The sequence below is a fragment of the Berghia stephanieae genome, chromosome 4 (genome assembly GCF_034508935.2).
Source record: "Berghia stephanieae isolate SIO BIC M18660-M18661 chromosome 4, UCSD_Bste_1.3, whole genome shotgun sequence".
NCBI lineage: Eukaryota > Metazoa > Mollusca > Gastropoda > Nudibranchia > Aeolidiidae > Berghia > Berghia stephanieae.
Window position 1 is genome coordinate 40,285,250 of NC_088363.1, and position 20,831 is coordinate 40,306,080.

A 20,831-nucleotide genomic window follows, 5' to 3' on the forward strand; every position below is an offset into this window, starting at 1 on the left:
AAAAGCTCCTCGGTCTAGCATCTCCTTTATTTAGTACTTTCAATTTGAATATTTTGTCATGCGTTTATTTATTATATTTGTAAATATTTAGTAGCATTTTAAAAACTCTAGAACAAACCTTGTTAGATTAGTGACATTTTAAAATTTCCTAATATGACCATTGTTTTGGTCCCCCGCCATTCTGGTTGTTTTTTTTTAAGTATTGAAAGGTAATGCAAAGCAGTCCGAGGTTGCTTTTTCTATTAGGGTTAGCTCGAGGTCAGAGGATTTTTCTTCTATTGTGGTTAGATATAAGTCTTAGTAAAGATATCAGGATGCTTGTTTTTCCTATTAGGGTTAGTTAAAGGCACGAGGTTTTATTTTTTCTTAGGGTTAGTTGAAGGAATATTTGGGTTGTTTCCCTTAGCACGAGGAGATTTCCAAAGGCCTATATATATTATATATATATATATATATATATATATATTATATATATATATATATATATATATATATATATAACAGTGCCCGACAAAGCAGAAAGACTAATACGAGTAAAAAAAAAAAAAATTCCTAAATCTCAGCCTAGGCATTTCTTTCTGCTTTTGTGATTACGTCTAAGCAGGTCTGACACCCGAACCTACTTATGGGCCTAGTTTAACATTGTTGTAATGGACAATATTTTGCGTCATTTTATTTTTAGATTTCCATTACAACAATGAACCCATAAGGAATTGAGTTATCAGACCTGCAAATAAGTACACGTCGGGAACGCCTCTTACACCAGCACTATCAATATCTTTATTTTATTTTATTTTAGTCATTGACCATCAACGGTTGTTTCATTGGCCTCTGACATTATTATCATTACAACATTTTCCCGTTACACAAACAGCTGGTATACATTAATTATGTTACTTTTTCCAGATGTAACCATCTAAAAAAACTTAATCTTTATAGCTTTGAAGCGACGTGCACTTATTCGCAGGTCTGATAACCCAATTCCTGTCCAATATATGTACACGCCTTGAAGTAAAAGTGGCTAGAACAATTTGACTACAAAATATGTGTTATTAACTAGAAATTAAAAAAAAAAAGAATAGAATTACAACAAAAATCAAGAAAGCAAAATAATAAAGTAGAAATAAGCAACAAAACTAAACAAAGAAAAAAACCCCCACAAAAAAAACCGAAAAAAAAACCAACCCCCCCCCCCCCCCCCCCCGAAAATAAAACCCATACACCCAAACGCACAAAAAAATCCCCCAAACACTCAGACAAATTTAAATTACAAAGCAAAACAAGTAACCGACTGGGGAAAATAACCTCAAATAAATAAATTATTAAGAAGTCAAATTTAATACAGAATTTTTTTAATAGATGAAAATATGGTGAGAAAAACTGAAAGCACTCACCTTCGACTCCGATTGGCCCCCATTGCCATCAAGTACACCATTCTGAAGGCGTGTCGAAGATAATCTATTTGCTGGAGAAATTGAAACAGTTTTTAAGAACTGAGTTGATAAGGAATTAGATCACCTTAAGTTTGAATTCAATGGGTAATTTATTATGTTTGTTTTATAATTGATATTCTGTACTTTATGTTTTATTAATGCATTAAAGATCTGTTTTTTATCATTGTGATAGGGCACACTATCGGCCTAATTAAGCTCTTATTAGGTGTTGTATCCCTTTTGCGGATTGTTCTTTGCGAGAGACTAGCGTATCCGAAAGTTACCGAGTTCTATCACTCGCGGCTGAGCTGTGTGGCCTTGAGCAAGTTACCTCGCCCAAGCTCAATTTGCGGCACTGCACTGCGGCTGACGCCTGGGTTATTCCAGTCTTTCTTTGGAATAGATCCTAGACAAACATTTCCCCTATGCGATGAATAAAGGTAATTTTTATTTTTTTATTTTTTAAACATTAAAAACAAAGAGTTGGTTTACTGCAGCCATGTGGTCCTGTGATATGACACTCGCCTTCGTATCGGAAGGTCTGGGTTTGAGTCACAATCTGAACGACGCTTAGTTGAGTCCTTGGATAAGGCTAATTACTCACATTCTCTCAACGTAATCATGTAAAAAATGAGTACCTGGCTGTTTACAGCGTTGTCTGTCGGGGATAAATTTTATATTGTTGCCTAACAGGGGTCTTGTCTTTTCCTAAATTATGTTAAGAACTGCTATTGGCTATGACCCACTATAAAGCGACTTGAGCACGTTAATTGGATAATGCTCTATATAGATTTTCAAATTCCCTTTTTACAAAGGCACTTATCTATTTTAATGTTTATACTATCATTGAAATTGGGTTCAACAGTCATGACGTCACTTCTCTCGTAATGACGCATAGAGACTGGTTCTGAACTATCGGAAAAATAGCGGCCTCATGAGATACTTCTCCGACGAGCATAAACGTGTATCAAGAGGAGAAAGACATTGTAAAATTGATCATGTTTTGACTTTTATACATTCTGATCACATTACATGTGAAAAAGTTCTAGCCAGCACGAATAATAAAAAGTACCGATTTTCTTTGTTTAGAACCAAGCTGCTGGTTGCTGCGCGGACGTGACATCAGTCTATTGAAGCCTATCAAGTATAACGAGATGAATCTCTGAGACACAAAAGGTCAAAATCCGTCTAGTCATAAAGTCTCGAAGTGCGCGCCATAGTAGGCCAGTTTTTGAATTTATTTAATGATAATATAACAAATAAGAGGCGACACTTGATCAAAAAATCATCAAGGCAAATATAGAAGTTTCAGCCATTGTTTGTTTCCTGTGACAGAAGCCAAATGGCTGGAAAGTCTCGTTTGTTTTGTCTCATGAATTATCTAGGCCAAATCCATCCCGCTATATTTATCTCCTGACAAATTAAAAACAATCGTAAATATCAAAATTGGTGCTAAACCAACAAGTTCGGATTCTTGAATATCACATATGTGACTCATCGTTTAAAAACGGTACAATTGGACTCATCGTTTAAAAACGGTACAATGTCCAATTGATTGAAATAGGTAAGAACCGACGTGGACATATTATATGCGGATCTTAATCCGAACCCAATTGTGGGCCTAGTTTAACAGTGTTGTAATGGACAATATTTTGTTTTAATTATTTTTGGAGATGTCCATTACAAAAATAAGCCCATAATAAGTTGGGTTATCAAAACTGCGAATAAGAGCACGTCAGTAGGTATACTCAAAATTCATTTTTAGTCCCAAAACATGAAACTTGTGTCATTGTTTCAAGTTTTTATCTTATATTGAAGACAATCGACACTGTTTTGAAATGTCGCAAAATATAAAATCTCAAATTTCTGGGCATTGCTAGACCTCTATCAAAAACTTTCGCTTTTTTACACCTGTTTCCCCAAGATATAATAACGATTTGAGGCGACGGGTCACATCCGCTAACAGCCGGAATTTAAACCTACATTCTATTAGTAACAGGTCGAGTGTCAAACAACTCCACCACAAAGCCGCAAATTATAACCTGGAATGTTAAGACAGGCACTGGATAAGACAGTTACGATTTGTGTTGTTGTGAACGCCAGGGCTAATAATTATTATAATTATTATTATTACCTTCCAGTCCCGTCGTCTCAAAGATTTCGCCGTGTCGTTATCCATGTCAGTCAGTTTCTGGTGGATAAAATAAATAGAATGACCGAAATAGTCAACAGATTGGTACACCGGGAGAAGTAAAGAAAAAAAAAACAAAACAAAAAAAAAAACAACAAACAAACAAACAAAAACAAACAAACAACCAAATATTATAGACTTTCAAGGTAACACACAGTTATATGTGTCGGTACGTTACATCCAGCTGGCGGATCTTTCGAGTATTTCATCTAAACGCATTGCATCAACAGTGCTCTACTTTTGCAACAGGAATATTTTGTGAGAAAGAGTCGTATAGATAGTAGGCGCTTGACTGAGGAGTTCATAACATTGCCATCCGGAAGTAGAACGGACCAACACACAAAACTTTGTGTAACCATGATCGTTGATAGTCAGGATAATATAGTTTAGTGAGAAGTACTCATAAACGCGGATGGCAAAAAACAATAACAAAGACATGAGTGAAGTCATCTTCGAACTATCTATACAACGTATCAACGGTGATATTTATATTTTAAAAAAGTCAACCCTGTGTTTCTAACGAGACTGACCATGACAATGACCATCCAACTCAAAACTGGTGCATAACAACTAAACCATAAGCTCACCCAATGTGAAAGATTAATAATATCTTAGTAAGATTTAATAACGGTACACTGTGAGACCGGTTTCTTTGGTTATGTAACAATGCAATCGCTTCAACACCTGCCTAGCCGTACACTGACGGAACGCCTTTCTGTGCGGCTAGTGGTCTAGTGCTATGACACTCGCCTCCGGATCAGAAGGTCCTGGGTTCGAGTCTCGCTCGTCGCATAAATGAGTCCTTGGAAAAGGCTCTTTACTCACCTTCTCTCGCCGTACAAAAGTGTAAATCGAGTATTTGGAAAGATGTATAGATAAATAAATAAAGAAAGAAAGAAAGAGAGAGAGAGAGAGAGAGAGAGAGAGAGAGAGAGAGAGAGAGAGAGAGAGAGAGAGAGAGAGAGAGAGAGAGAGAGATCCATACCAAAATTCGATCTTTCTGATCTGGATGTAGTTCTTCTAGGAAGTCTGGAAACTCCACCTTGGGTTTGACCATGGACTGAATCTCCTCCAGGCGATTGCTGATGCCTTCCAAAGGGTCATCATCTACAACAAAGGTTGAAACAGAGTGCAAGTTTTATTAAATACGCCCATCCCCTTGGCATCCCATTGGCATTCCACGAAGGAATATAGATAATAATAATAATAATAATAATAATAATAATAATAATAATAATAATAATAATAATAATAATAAATAACATATATAATAATAATATATAATAATATATAACTAATAATAATAATAATATATATATAATAACTATATAATATATAATTAATAATAATCAATAATTGAATAATAATAGTGATATTAATTCAATTTAGGTAAATAGTAAATACAAACTCTTAAGCAAGATGCTTTTATATAAACATGCTGATTTGCTTTCCAGAAGAACAATGTCCCGTACGGGGTGTTTATCATAAGATTATTTCAGGAGGGGTACCTCGCCAAACCTGTACGTATAACGAAAGCTCTTTCTTATGGAAATGATACCGCCACAGCAATTTATTCCACTCGTATGGACGAGTCGGAAGGGACTTGTAAGGTTTGGTTTGTATATTACAGCAGTTTATCGTAAAGATAAGTTGTTTGACATAATGCGTTAATAGATTAAAACACAATACCAGAACTCTCTCTACAATGCTCGCAACTTAACAGCAAGAAAACGAAGCTCTTTTAGAAGAGGTAGCGCATGATGCTTCTTGCTGAGTTTCAGGACTAATCTTTTCAGGATTGTTTAGAATTCTTTGCAGCCTTCATCAAACAAACGTTTTTTATCAACCACCAATGTCATCTCAATTTGAAAATTGCCCAATGAATAAAAAATACTGAAGCAAATCTCGAACGAGAGATTTATCGTGTCCCAGTGCAATGTGCGAACAATTTATTAAACCATGTATTTAAATAAATAATTAACAATAATGAACTTGAAATCTAGAGATATTAATCCTCTTTAGAAGTATTTTATTCCAATTTCCTTCAAAAGTTAATTACTATTTATAATAATAAATGAAGTGAGTAGGAAAGTGCCAGAAGACAATAGAGAATAAAAATTTCGCGGAGGCGATGGGGGCTCATACCCGCAAACTTACTGGTACGACAACTCCACCTGGCCGGGGAGAGCGTGACTTTACTGTATGGGCTATCCAGGGGATGTTATACATTTCGTATTTATTTTATAAAGCAACTAGACTGACTAGCAATTTTGGGACACATACAATAAAATGTAAAATCCTTCATTATATGCGCTATGTCGATACGTATTCTTGATAGTATGTAAAAGGTGTCGCTTAAATATATAAATGAAATATATACATGAGATTCCCTTTATTCCTCCCCAAGGGAAAATTTGCCTTTAGAGGGTCCTTCGTGGTAAGACTGGAATAACCGAAGCGTCAGCCGCAGTGCTGCGCCGCAAATTGAGCTTGAGCGAGGTGACTTGCTCAAGGCCACAAAGCATGGTGGATAGTCGAACTTTGTATCTTTTGGGTAAGAAGCAAATTACACTGCCCCATAAATGAAACCAACGACAATATTTTGATTCAAAAATTAAAAAAGTAACCACCTGGAAGGTAAATGGTGAGTCTCTTCTTGGCACGGTTAAATCTCTCCGACTGAATCTCTGTTTCCTCCTTGAGCATCCAATTATGGGCAACTTCGAACTCCGCAGCCCTTTCTGCCTTCAGACGAGAATCTACCCCAACCTCACTGAGGTCATCGCTAACATCGTCCTCCTCATCACTGTCATGGAAATCCCCGTCGGCCATATCGACGTTTATAAATCCCATTTTTGTTTCAGTCCGGGAACGGGCAAAATTCATGGCGGACACTTTTGTTCCTGGCGTTGCAGCCGACCGAGGAAAGACCGGGGTCATGATTCGACCCATGAACTTTGGAGGTCCTGCTGGACTGTCGACTAGTTTGGGTAAGGACTTTGGCCGTTTTTCAGACCCCCTGACCCTTGCTATTGCCAATGCCATGTTTGTTGCTTTTACACTCTATCCAGGCACAAAGAATAAAGCTAAATAATAACGTCACAGGAATGAACCACAAGAATTCAGCCACTGAGAGATTTAATCATGTTCCTGGCGTAACTAAATTTGCAATCAATGTAGAGTAGTTTTGGAGATTGAAAAAAGAATTGAACAGTAACCAATAAGAAAAATAAAATGATCTATATAAATGAGGAAAGGGAAATTATTTTTTATTAAAAAAAAATCTTCTGTACAGCACTAATGACTAACAATCTAATCAACGTATATTTATTTGCAGATCTGATAACCTACATGGCTTTGGGCGTATTGCTGTAGTGGAAATATTCTCAAACCAATGCAAAGTATGTTTCATTACAACAGTGATATTATATCCTGCGCTTACATACTCGTACAATTGCATTCGGATATCAGACCAGCAAATATATGCACATATTAAAAAAATGTATGAATTATTCCAATTGTAAGAATGCTTCATGTTGGAATTAAGGAAACTACGGAAAAAAATATTATAAAATAAATACAACCAGGATTTATGATCCTGAAAGAGTATGGGTTTTGTGAAACAAAGTCAAAACGGATGGACAAAAAAAACAACAGCAAAGAAAGAAAATGAAAAAAAAACAACAAAGTCACGATTAACCAAAAAAAGTTAGGAGCTTAAATAAAGAAAGAAACGCCAATAAACTTCAACTTTACCAAAGCGCAAGATATCCTAAACCTGCTCCATGTGCTTTCTAAGGGATTTCAAGCTAACAGCTAACACTTCACATGTAAGAAGAGACATAGCATATGAAAGGTAATATCTCCTTCTTTTGCCAGAAAGACATGGCTGTTACCAGTCTGGTACTCATTTTGCATCTGAGTGCGATGAGAGAATGTGAATAAAGAGAAACAGCTAACAGTATGGTTCGAACCAAGGACCTACCTAGTATACCACAAGATCGCAAAAACTGCACAAGCAGAATACAATATACTTCTAATGTGAAATGTATATCCCCTTTCAAAACCATTTTATTCATTTTCATGCTTAAAATCAACGAACAACATAAATCTATTGCTGAGGTACAGGGAGATGAAGTCAATAGAAAAAGAAAAAATGATTCGGGCAAATCAAATAATTAAGATGTAGGCATAAACGATACACATTCGAGGTTTTTGGTATTATTGAAAGAAACTATTTCCATGAGTCACAGGCATACAACATTTTTGCCTAAACCAGAAATAGGGTGAATGTAATTTCTTTATTAGTATGAACTAAAAAGCACGTTTGGAAGAATGGAATTAATATATATAATATTATGAGAGAGATTGCGGGAAAGGAAAGCAAAAGGACTGACGAGAGAGAGAGAGAGAGAGAGAGAGAGAGAGAGAGAGAGAGAGAGAGAGAGAGAGAGAGATAGAGATAGATAGATAGATAGATAGATAGAGAGAGAGAGAGAGAGAGAGAGAGAGAGAGAGAGAGAGAGAGAGAGAGAGACCACCACAGCTACTACCAGCACGACGAGTATCACCACCAGCACCACCATCATCATACTACCAAATCTACAACTACCTCCACCACGACCACCACCACCGCCAAAACTACCATTACCATCACCACTATCACTACTATGATTACAACCAACACCACCACCACCACGACTGGATCATCATCACTACACTACTACCACCACCATCCAAGACCACACCCACCACCAACAACAACAGCACAAATGACAACAACAACACCAACAACAATAGGAAAAACAAACCAACAAAAACACCCACCACGATAAAACGATTGTACATTTCAAGACGTATATGATTCCCTCATCAATCAATGCCATCGAAGGATAAAATCTTATATAATATTGATTAACATGGACAATGTAAAATCAATCCTTAGGCAAACAAATAAACAAACAAACAAACAAAACTTTGTCCTTTTGAAATGACGCCGAGCAAAATTCTAAAGAATTTGTAATGTAATATTCAAAAACCTGTTTGCCTTACACTGATCACAGCATTTTTGTGAAAGGATAGAGTAACAGGACTCATAAATATTTATAACTTGTTGATTTTGAAATATTCATTTCTTTGTTTGTTTGTTAATTCAATTACGTTTTATTTTAATCCATACAAAATTCAACGAATTGAAAGTCATTCTGATCTGAAGATCATATCTTGCCGTAATATTAACCGGTTCTTAAATTTGACAGAAAAATTGTTCTTCAAATATTTTTGGCCACATTTTAAAATACCTACTTGTTTTGTTTAGAGAATGGCAGACTAATAGAAAGAACAAAATAAATGCCATTCAGCTATTTGTTATTAGTTGTTGACAGTCATTTTGGGGATTAGTTCTTACAAATCTATACATACTTTTGTACGTTGGTACAGCTGGTGGATGTTGTGAGTATTTCACCTAAACGCATAGCATCAATTTAAAAAAAATAAACAAAAAAAAAAACACAAAAAAAAAAAAAACAAACAAAAAAATCCACAAAAAAAAAACAACAAGCAAAATGCATGTTAAAAAAGACCAATTCCGAACCCTAGAAACTTGAGTCTACTCTTTTTATAAAGTCAACCTTACAATTCTGGGGTAACCCACCGTCTTATGGGGGAATGATTTGAAGTAAATCAATATTAAAGGGAAAAAACAATCAGAAATAGGAACGTTTTTTTTCAATTTTAAGAAACAAAAACGTCCTCTCTTCAGCTAAGACATTTATTCTAACTCAAACTGTTGGCTAGTGACTTCTTGCAAAGCGCTTTAAGCACGTTTAGTGATAACTATTGTATATAAATTTTCAGGGTTCTGTTTTATTGAGGACAATAATAGATGACATTTCTGTTTTGAAAAAACAAAACAAAAACATTATAACATCACTTTTCTGCATAGATACTTCAAAATTACTTTTTGTCACCTAGCTTGCTCAGACGTAACACGTTTTTGAGGTAACTGGCCACATATGTGACTCATCGTCTCAAAACGGTGAATGATTTTGACGAAGAATGTAACATGACATTGGCTATTATTGTTTTTTGTATATCAATCATTTGAAACTCTCGAATGTACAAAGTTGGTCATGCCAAATGAATATAAATAGAGTTAATTATAATACGAATATTGAATATTTTTGTATTAGATATTTAATTCTCAATATTATGAATGAATTGACATTGAGTACTATTCATATAATTGATAAATTGTATCTATATATAAAAGTTATACAGAGCATTTAAATGATTTTAGAACCTATTAGCTCTTACACGATACGATACGATACGATACGATACGGATGTATCGGGAGTAATCAGACTCCGAAAAGAGTATTTAGAATTACAATGATAAGAAATACGAACATTGACATTTTGCAGTATGAGAATTATATATTATGCTGCAGTGTGGTTTTGTGGTATGATACTCGCTTTCGGATAGGTAAGTCCAGGGTTCGAGCCTCTCTCGGCGCATAGTTGAGTCCTTGGAAACAACTCTATACTCACATTCTCTCACAGTACTCAGGTTTGAAATTAGTACCTGGCCGTTAACAGCGTTTTCACTGACGAAAAAAAATATTTGTCTTATCGCTAACAAGCGTCATATCTCGTCTTTGTGTAACTGGTGCTGTTACCCAGGGACCATTTGTAAAGCGTCTTGAGCACGATTAGTGGATATTGCGCTATATAAAAGCTCAACGTATTATTCTCAACAATTAATAAGGAACAGAAAGTAACCTTAAGTTTCATATTTATGGCTATAAATTCAATTTTTCCAGCGCATAGTTTATCCCGGCACGACGTGTTCCTGTTTGCAGGTCTGACAACCAAACGCAATTATTTTGTCCCTAATTTAACACTTTTAATTTACAATAATTTAAGTCGGTTTGAGAGTATATCCATTTCGTCAATGATGCCATAACATTTTGGGTTACCAGTCCTACAAAATTGTATACGTCGATCGTTTTTATTCTATTTTTGGTCTCATAGAATAAACATTGCCTCGCTATATGCCCTTTTGTAGCTGATAAGAAATTGCTCTTCAAAAACTATAAATGGTTATGCGCGTGCGATGTGTACGCTATTGAGTACCATAGAGATTGGTAATGGACGCTATAACCTAGCACAAGTGGTTTGCAAACACAGTATCGCAACGAATCATTATCCAACGAGTTGACTGCCGTAACTCTGGAATGACATCTACTTAAAAATTTGGCCAGAAAACTTGTCCTTCTAATATCGATCAATTTAAATTGCGCTCATCTTGCAAAAACTCTCAAACCATTGGACGTTGTTAAAGATCCGGCGAGATTCAAGGTTTGAGAGTTCTTGTCAAATGAGGGTCATGGGAATCGATCAATGTTGGAAGTACGATTTTTCTGGCCAAATTTGAAATACGTGTCTTTCCAGAGTATGGCTGTTAACTGGTTGACGACCGTACCGGCTCTATTAGATATATGAATTGCTATTTTCTTAGAATGGATGAATGTAAACGGTTATCGCATGCCTATAGCTGTGACAGAATCGAATACTTTATCTTTAGAGTCAAAGGCAGGAAATGATTTGTACTGTTGCAAACCTTGATTAATGTGTATCGATTCCGTAATCGATTATTTGATGAATGGGTACGCTCAATTTATTTCTCGTTATGCCAAAAATACTATTCATTCTAACAGCAATTATTCCGCACTGTGACAAAATACAATTAAAGAAAAAGCTTTATTTGAAGGAAGGAAAAGTTTCTTTGAAATTCGTATAAATTTATACAAATAATACAAACAGTTCCAACTCGATTCCTTTCACATATGTGTGGCTATGTTGCGATAAACAAGCGTCCTATACAAAAGACAGCAAGCAATTGAAGTTGCAATTGTAGAGTGACTATATTACTTAATGCAGGTATAATGTACATTCGTGTACACCCTATCAAAAGGGTACATCCTATAAAAATGAGTACCTGGCCTTTAACAGCGTTGTCTCTGTCGGACAAAAATGTAATATTGCCTAGCATGTTCCGTGTTGCTGTTGGTAAGGGATCCTTTGAGCACGTTTAGAGGAATATTACGATATATAAAAAAGCTCAAGCATGTAGACTTCCGAGGTTTGATCCGCCGACCATCAATATGCTCGGGACTTCAGAGGTTGTTCCCCCGACCATCGAACACACGGGACTTCATAAGTTTGATCCGTCGACCATCGATATGCCATTCGAATATTAATTTTAAAGAATGGTTATGTTTGTTTTTAACTCGGCAAATGAAAAAAAAACAGTCGCCATTCATACCGATCTAATTCCTTTTGACAAATCAATCGCCCGTAACAAATTTATCCCTTTCTCTAATCCCACATCACAGAACGTGGGTGTAGGTATTTCACTAGTCAAAGTGAAACTAAGCTGCTAGAAGCTGTGGACTGTTAAAAGTAATACACAAAAACGAATATGGCAGCTTAAAAAAAAAGAAAAAGACCAAAATACCAAATACGGAACGTTTCGGGCTTAAAACTCTTCTTCAGCCAACAACAACATTCAATGATCTTAATACGGAAAGGACGTTATGAATATTTCTCTGTCATCGATCTGTTTTTCGTTTTGAAATGTATTTGTTTTCATTGTTTTTCTTTCTTTTTTCGTTCTTGGCTGAAGAAGGTTTTTAAACCAAAACGTTTCGTGTTTGATTTGTTTTTATTAGTAGCTGTTATATTCTTTGTTGCGTATTTTGATACCGGACTGACCAAACGCTTTTATTATTTTTTCCAGAAATATCCACCCCAAATAAGTGACTTTTAGTCTCACAACGGGATAACATCGCGATGATCCCCATGGTTAAAATTGAATTTTGAGCTTAATCTACAGAATGAGCGAAATTGAGGTCACTCAGCTCTTTGTTATTGTTTTCAGACAGCCATTTGTGTGATAAGAAATAACGGAATTGTATCAATCAGGCAATAAACGTTTAGGGTCACGCATAGTTCTGTGTGTTAGTACGTTATATCCCGTCGGTGGATGATGTGAGAATTTCGTCTATGCTCATAGCATCAATAATATTTGAATTTAAGATATGGAACACATCGTCTCAAGACTGGATTCTGTCGGAATCAACCAGACCCCAAAAAGTGATTGGCTCGAATTTTACTTAAAACCTAGCATCAATACAATGATATCAAAATGGAATTGATAAATCAGCACTAGTAGTAGAAGGTGTTGTAGTAGTAGTAGTAGTAGTAGTAGTAGTAGTAGTAGTAGTAGTAGTAGTAGTAGTAGTAGTAGTAGTAGTAGTAGTAGCAGCAGCAGCAGTAGTAGTAGTAGTAGTAGTAGTAGTAGTAGTAGTAGTAGTAGTACCAGTAGTAGTAGTGATAGTAGCAATAGAAATAATGCTTGTTGTTTATGGTGGTATTGTTGTTGTTGCAGAATTAGTGATGGTGGTGGTGAAGGTGACGGTGATAGTAGTAGAGGTAATAAGAACAATAAATATAAGAATGAAGTGCCGAACCAGGGCGGTGTGATAGACAAATAGGATAAGAGCTCACTGGGATTTCTCTAAGAGGGGGGGAGGGGGGTAAAAAAAAGTATAAACAAATGATATTTTAAAACAACATTTCTATGTGGGTGATTTTAATTTGAAATTAAACCTTAAAATAGTTAGAACCAACACTGATATCTATTCAAATACACAGGAATTTTTTTTTAAAATGACCTTCAAACAATATAATAAATTTCACATAATTAACACAAAAAAATTGTTTAACGAGAAAAATATAAGAAAAAAATACAATGAAGAGTTTTTAATTTCAATCAGTTTCTTTCACGAGTGTAGGTTAACAATTCCATTGAAATGAATAAAATATATCTTTATTTTTATTAACCACCACAAAGTAATCACACATTTTGAAAAATATGATTTAATATACACACATTTCGTTGAAAAAAAAAGATTCTACAATCACACTAAGAAAATTATTGTCCACGAGGTTGAGAAATTCTGAGGGGTATAATTCCACAAAACTCTTTTATTCTACATTGTGCGATCGAACATTCTATTACACACATAACATACACAAGGACCATCCTTTTGTGACTAGTAACAATACAAAGTAAAAACAATAGGATTTCACAGAGACAGTGTTACACGGTGCCAGCATATAGACCTCTGGCCAATCAGGCGAGAAGGAATTACAATGCCAGAACGCCAGGTCTCTAAACGCATTGATTTCCCTCTTAGTTCCGATAAGTCTGTTAATCCAGGGGTTACATTCATATGGAGGTTTCTTTCCACATTCCAAACACTCGCGTGTTCACGTAATAGCAATCAAGCTACCGACCATGTGCACGAAGAACTGAAATAAGATGTTTTTTTTTATCTTCATAATTTAACGCTATACTTAGCAACTACAGTAAAATCGTCACATTTTTACGATACAATGAACATGTTTCTTAGTCAGACTGGTTCTCTTCATTTCAATAATGTATGAAAAAAATCGTTGTTTAATAAAGCTTATTTTGCTGCAAAAAGTTTGCATATCTTGTGTGTAGTACTTATTTTTAATGAATTTGAGTGTAAAAAGTAAAGTTCTGTGTTGGATAGGTATAACAATTCTTGAAAAATCATGAATATGGTCGGTAAGGAGAGAGTTAAATTAACGAAGTGGTTTTGTGGCCTAATGGTTGAAGCCGTCATAGTAGCTCAAATTATTATGGGATTAATGCCGTACTTGAAATACAAAACATTTTCCATTACTACAATGTTAAAACCAGCCCTAAATTGCCGCCGGTTATCAGACCTACAAATATGTGCGGATAGACGTGTAGAGTAATTCCAGCTGGAGTTGTTTTGGGTTACATTGTTAAAACTCGACTGTACAAAGAGCTTTTATTTCTTGAGACTAAATAGATATTTACGCCTGTAGAGCTGATTGCTATAAAATTTATCATGCTGGGTACGTTTCGGGCTAGACTTAATTTCGTCCAGGAGCCATTTGAAAACAAATTTCATTATTTTATAAAGGACATTTTGCCTTTTTGATAACTATTTTGATTATAATATTAATAATAATAATAATAATAATAATAATAATAATAATAATAATAATAATAATAATAATAATAATAATATAATAGTAATAATAATAATAATAATAATAATAATAATGTACTATTATTATTATTATTATTATTATTATTATTATTATTATTATTATTATTATTATTATTATTATTATTATCATTATTATTATTATTATTATCATTATTATTATTATTATTATTATTATTATTATTATTATTATTATTATCATCAATAATAATACTAATAGTAGTAGTAGTAGTAGTAGTAGTAGTAGTAGTAGTAGTAGTAGTAGTAGTAGTAGTAGTAGTACCATCATTATAAGTAGCTGCAGTAGTAGTAATAGTAGAAGTAGTAGTGTAGTAGTAGTAGTATTAGTAGTAGTAGTAGTAGTAGTAGTAGTAGTAGTAGTAGTAGTAGTAGTAGTAGTAGTAATAGTAGTAGTAGTAGTAGTAGTAGTAGTAGTAGTAGTAGTAGTAGTAGTAGTAGTGTAGTAGTAATAGTAGTAGTAGTAGTAGTAGTAGTAGTAGTAGTAGTAGTAATGGTAATAGTAGGAGTAGTAGTAATGGTTGGTAGTTGTTGTTGTAATTGTTATAGTAGTAGTAGAAGTATTTGTAGTAGTGATAAAATCAGTTAAAGTCTATAGAGATGAAAGGATCCTGATGTTAAGAGGTCATCTCTCATTCGTCTTATGTGTCTCATTCATCGTTTTTTATTTACAAACATCAAAATAATATGTCGTTTTGAATCAAATGAAAGCTTTTATTCCATTTGATTACTGCTATTCACTTTGTTTTATACGATTTCATCGTTCTTCCTGGTGTTACTTTCGAGAAAGGGATACCCAAAACACTCTATCTTTGTTGATTTTATCATGGCGGAATTCAACTTTGTCGTTTTTCCTTTCGATATCTGAACTAGTAGTATGACACTCGCTTTCGGATGGGAAGGTCCTGCGTTCGAGGCCGGCTTTGAACGGCGCATAATTGAGCCCTTGAAAAAAAGACTCTTTACTCTTTACTCACATAATCTCATCATACTCGGGTGTATAATGAATACCTGGCCGTTAACAGTATAGTCTGTTCGTAAAAAAGATTGTATTATTGCCTATTCTGCCCTATGTCTCGTAGTGTTGCTGTTGGAAAGCGACTCTCTTGTAAATAGCTTTCAGCACTTTGAGTGGATATTGCAGATACCACAATGTTTGTATATAATTAAAATGTTAAATTTATAGGTTTCAAACGACGGGCACTTATTTGAAAGGTCTGATAACAAAATTACTTTTGGGCTAATTGTTGTAATAGAAATCTTAAAAAAGAAAAATGACACAAACTATTGTCCAACAACGATAAACTAGGCCTATAATTGGGTTCGGATCTCAGACCTCATTTATGTACACGTCGATTTCAAACAAACAGGATTTTGATTCAATATCCTATTCCATCATGAATAAGATCAAGTGCGAATGGATTTTAAGCCGATTACACTAATATATTCATGACTAAATTCACTTCCTATTCTCTAGCGGAAATGAAAAGGGATTGTTTTTCCGCCATTACATCTTGAGATCTTCTTATTTCTTACCAGAAATCGATTGTATTGATCAAAATATGGGTTCATTATGTTTTAAATGTAAATTTGATACAACTATTTCATGTCCATGCTTTGGAGCAAGTTGAATTATCATGACAAAAAATAAATAATATTAAAAATAAATGATGATGATGATGATGATGATGATGATGATGATGATGATGATGATGATGATGATGATGATGATAATAATAATAATAATAATAATAATAATATTGATGATAATAATAATAATAACAATAATAATAATAATAATAATAATAATAATAATATAATAATAATAATAATAATAATAATAAATAATAATAATAATAATAATATAATAATAATAATAATAATAATAATAATAATAATAATAATTAGTTATAATAATAATAATAATAATAATAATAATAATAATAATAATAATAATAATAATAATAATAATAATAATAATAATAATAATAATAATAATAATAATAATAATAATAATAACTATTATAATAATAATAAATAAATAGATACATAAATAATAGTGAATAAATTCCATTTATTCATCCCCGTGGTGAAATTTGTCTTTAAGGTCTATTTCTATAACCAAGCCGTCAGCCGCAGTGCAGAGCAGGAATGTCAGCTAGAGCGAGGTGATTTGCTCAAAGATACATGGCGCGGCGGGAAGTCAAACTCGTTACCCTTTGGGTACGACCATACTGCTGAGCTAGGCATCCACCTTACCGTGGGTTCCCATTCATATGTCTATCTTATAGTTTTTCCATCTTCAAAGCATATATGAGGGTTCTGATTGCTCAGTGGGTAGAGCAATCGCTTCACAATCAAAAGTAAATCGATCCCCGGTGCAGTCGCGATTCTTTTCTATCCACCCAATAGTGAATGGCTGACTGAATCTATTTGATCTTGAGGAAATTACTTTGCGACATATCATACATAACGTACTATCAGAGAGGTAGAAAACAATTGCTCTTGTCCGTTTCACGCTATAAAACCCGGGATTTACTCCGGCTCAATTGACCTAATGATGAGGGGGGCGAAGTGGCCGAGTGGATAAGGCATTGCACTGTGACCCGGAAGGACCCGGGTTCGAGCCCCGCTTCAGGCACTTTCGTTTTTTTTTTTCCTTGAGCAAGATTATTAACCTCCAATTTGCTCACTTGGATAACATGGGTGATTCCTGTTAGCATCAGACATCTTGTTTGATGAATTATCTATATCCTTCGTGGAATGCCTGGGCGACGATATCTTATGATGTCGTGGCGGAAAAGGCATAATTTGATTTCTAATTGACCTAATGGCTCTAAAAAACTACGAAAGCATAATATGGAATTAATTGAGCGTTTTCTATTTACTTACTTGCTTACTTACATAGTCTTTTGATCCCTGTTGGTAAATAAGGCTGTAACAATGGTTTTCCAGCACACTAATTATGGCCCATCTTTCACAGTTGGGGCCATGGAACTCCTGCCTTTCTTACCTCATTGTCCACCGATCTTCTTCACGTTTCCTTTGGATTTCATAATATTATTCTGCCTTTCCTACCATTATATCTTTCTCTGTACTTTCACTCTCAAAGTGTCTCCAGGCCTTTTGGTGAAAATTGCGATCAACTTTCCGAAACAGCGTCATCAAAAACTACTCGACTAAGGTGTTAATAAGTACCTGCCTATTGGGAGTGACGGATAGTGTTAAAGTATTAGTACAGTAGAAAACAAAAAAACCCCCAAAAAGTAGCATGAAATGTAGCGTCTTGGATAGTTGATGCACGTACAAAGACCAGACAATTCTTGCTACTTTTTGTTTTAATTGTTTTCAACGTTCCTCTGTCTATTGTTTTGCTGACGAAGGGTTTGTACCCAAAATGTTCATATTATTTCGTATACATCTGCTTATGAGAAATTCTGACAGTCGTGAAAAAATTACTTGTCAATCAGAAAACATTTCTATCACACACGTAAAGGAGGCGGGGGGGGGGGGGGGGGGAAGGGGGCAAAAACATGATGCCATGCAACGCCACGGTAATTATGTTTCAGTTATCTCCAATGTTGAAGCCGCAACAGCATGGATTGGCATAGACTGCTTTTCATTTAAATCTTGGTGAAAAATTCAGCGGTATTCAAAGTCTCTATCCAAAGCCAAACTCGCTAAAATGGGGATCGAACTTTAAATGATATATAATATGAATCCGATGCGCCGCAACTACGCCATGTTGACGATATCCCATTAGGATCTATCACAATCAGTTAATTCAAACGTCAAGCTACCTCAAGGGGTGAATTTTTAATTCAGAAAAGTGAGTGGAGCAGGCACTTATGTTGGTAACAACAAGATATGAAGTGAGTAGAAAAGTGCCAGAAGACAATAGAGAATAAAAAATTTTTTCGCGGCGGTGGTGGGGTTTGAACCTGCGACCTTATTGGTACGACAACTCCGCCTGGCAGGTGAGAGCGTGGCTCTACCGTGTGAGCTATCCACGAACACAAAAATATTCGTTTCAAACCCAAAGTCATTTCTAGATCCCTCTCTCACCCACTTCTTGAGATCGCCGATTCGTTCACCACCATCGCGAAGTAATTTTGACCAGCAGTTAAGCTTAATAGCCAATATTCTCATCACAAACATATAACATAGAAACGATTGAGACATTGAGTATGCTCTGGTGTATGGGGTGAATTTTTAATTCAGAAAAGTGAGTGGAGCAGGCACTTATGTTGGTAACAACAAGATATGAAGTGAGTAGAAAAGTGCCAGAAGACAATAGAGAATAAAAATTTTGTTGTTACCAACATAAGTGCCTGCTCCACGGTAGAGCCACGCTCTCACCTGCCAGGCGGAGTTGTCGTACCAATAAGGTCGCAGGTTCAAACCCCACCACCGCCGCGAAAAAAATTTTTATTCTCTATTGTCTTCTGGCACTTTCCTACTCACTTCATATCTTGTTGCTACCTCAAGGGCGACCTTCTAATCAGAGTTAGTATGACCGACTAAGTGGTCAATCGTTTACATTGCCAACTCTGTCTTATCAACATTAAATTCAGAAACTTGGGAGGAGGCCCTTGTGTAAGATAAAGATCTGCAAAAAAAAAGTGTGTATAAAACAGTGGCAGAAAAAGCAAGACATAAATAAACAAAGAAAAAAAAAACATCTAAAAGATCAGTCTTCTTCGACCGAGGATCGAATCTCAGACCTCCTGAGTACCGTGCTACTAAGCACGATTGACTGGTAATCAGAAGGTCTGAGGTTTCCATCCCAAGTCTAGGAAGACTGATTTTTTGGGGATGTTGTTTTGTCTTGTATTTTTCTTTCTCGCTTTATCCAGTACTGTTTCACACACAAAACACACACACACACACACACATACACCACACTCACACACACTTCACACACACACAAACTTTTTCAATCTTTATCAACTCTGTCTGACAAAACACAATGTTTATATATTTGTCATAAAAACTACAAACATCGATCGATAAGATGACCCATAACTTGTTAAAGGGTTTCAAACCTGAGAATTAACAAGTTCAAGTGTGCTGCTTGTTGACATGCTGGGTATTATAATCAATCGATATTTGAGGTAAAATTTTCTTTGTCAAATAATGGAAGGGTGGATTATCAAAATACAGCAACTCTCTAATAATAATAATAATAATAATAATAATAATAATAATAATAATAATAATAATAATAATAATAATAATAATAATAGGGCTGAGGTCATGGGAAGGGAGCAATAATAATATTAACTCTCTCCTTACCAATCCTTTTCAGTATTTTCCCAAAATGGCAGGCTTTCCCAGCAGAAAAATTGATTGTTTAAACTCAAACACAAAACAACTTTATGTTCTTATTCATTAAACAAAGATAATTCTTCAAAGTTTGTGATGTACAAAATAAATCTGAGTAAGAAAAATGTATATTGTGTCGAGGAGATATTGAAAGAAATTGGAGGACGACCAACTTTGGTAAACACCATCAGAAAAAGACAGTTAAAATTTCTCGGACATATTTACAGAAAAAACGCATTTGAAAAGATTGTACTTCCGGGTAAAGTTGCTGGGAAGAAAAGAAGAGGGAGACAGAGGATAGATTACATTGACAATCTGAACGGATGGATTGATGGAGGAGGAACATGAATCGAGCTATTGAGAAGATCTGAGAACATAATATATGGTTGGAGGGACACGATCGCCGATGTCTGCAACAGGCCTGGCACTTGATGATGATATTGTGACAACAAATGTGGTGATGGTTAAGATTCATGAATTCCTGTATTTGAAATGTCGGCCTGTAAAGTGCTCCTGTTATTCCTTCTTGACAGAGACTACTCTGTTATGGGCCTATTTATTAATTTTTACATTCATATGAGGTGGGAGAATATTAGCAGAGAGCCTTCTCCAAAGACTTGCCATCGTTTCGCCTAGAGCGCGGCTATGTGGTTTAGTGGTATGACACGCGTTTTCGGATCTGAAGGTCATGGGTTCGAGCCCGCTCGGTGCCTGGTTGAGTCTTTGGAAAAG

General features: G+C 35.1%; 2 protein-coding genes across 4 annotated transcripts in view; one reads left to right on the forward strand and one right to left on the reverse strand.

The window, feature by feature from the left end:
- LOC144970560 (uncharacterized) overlaps window positions 1–13,767 on the reverse strand; it is a gene marked incomplete in the record, with an annotated part of 124,031 nt that extends 110,264 nt beyond the window's left edge. The window contains 5 exon segments of the mRNA XM_078910322.1: window positions 1,395–1,465; window positions 3,568–3,624; window positions 4,610–4,731; window positions 6,255–6,783; window positions 13,722–13,767. Of these exon segments, the coding sequence (XP_078766448.1) occupies window positions 1,395–1,465; window positions 3,568–3,624; window positions 4,610–4,731; window positions 6,255–6,669 (665 nt within the window).
- The window catches only part of LOC144970562 (uncharacterized), a 90,727-nt gene that overhangs the window by 28,223 nt on the left and 41,673 nt on the right, over window positions 1–20,831 (forward strand). The window lies entirely within an intron of this gene.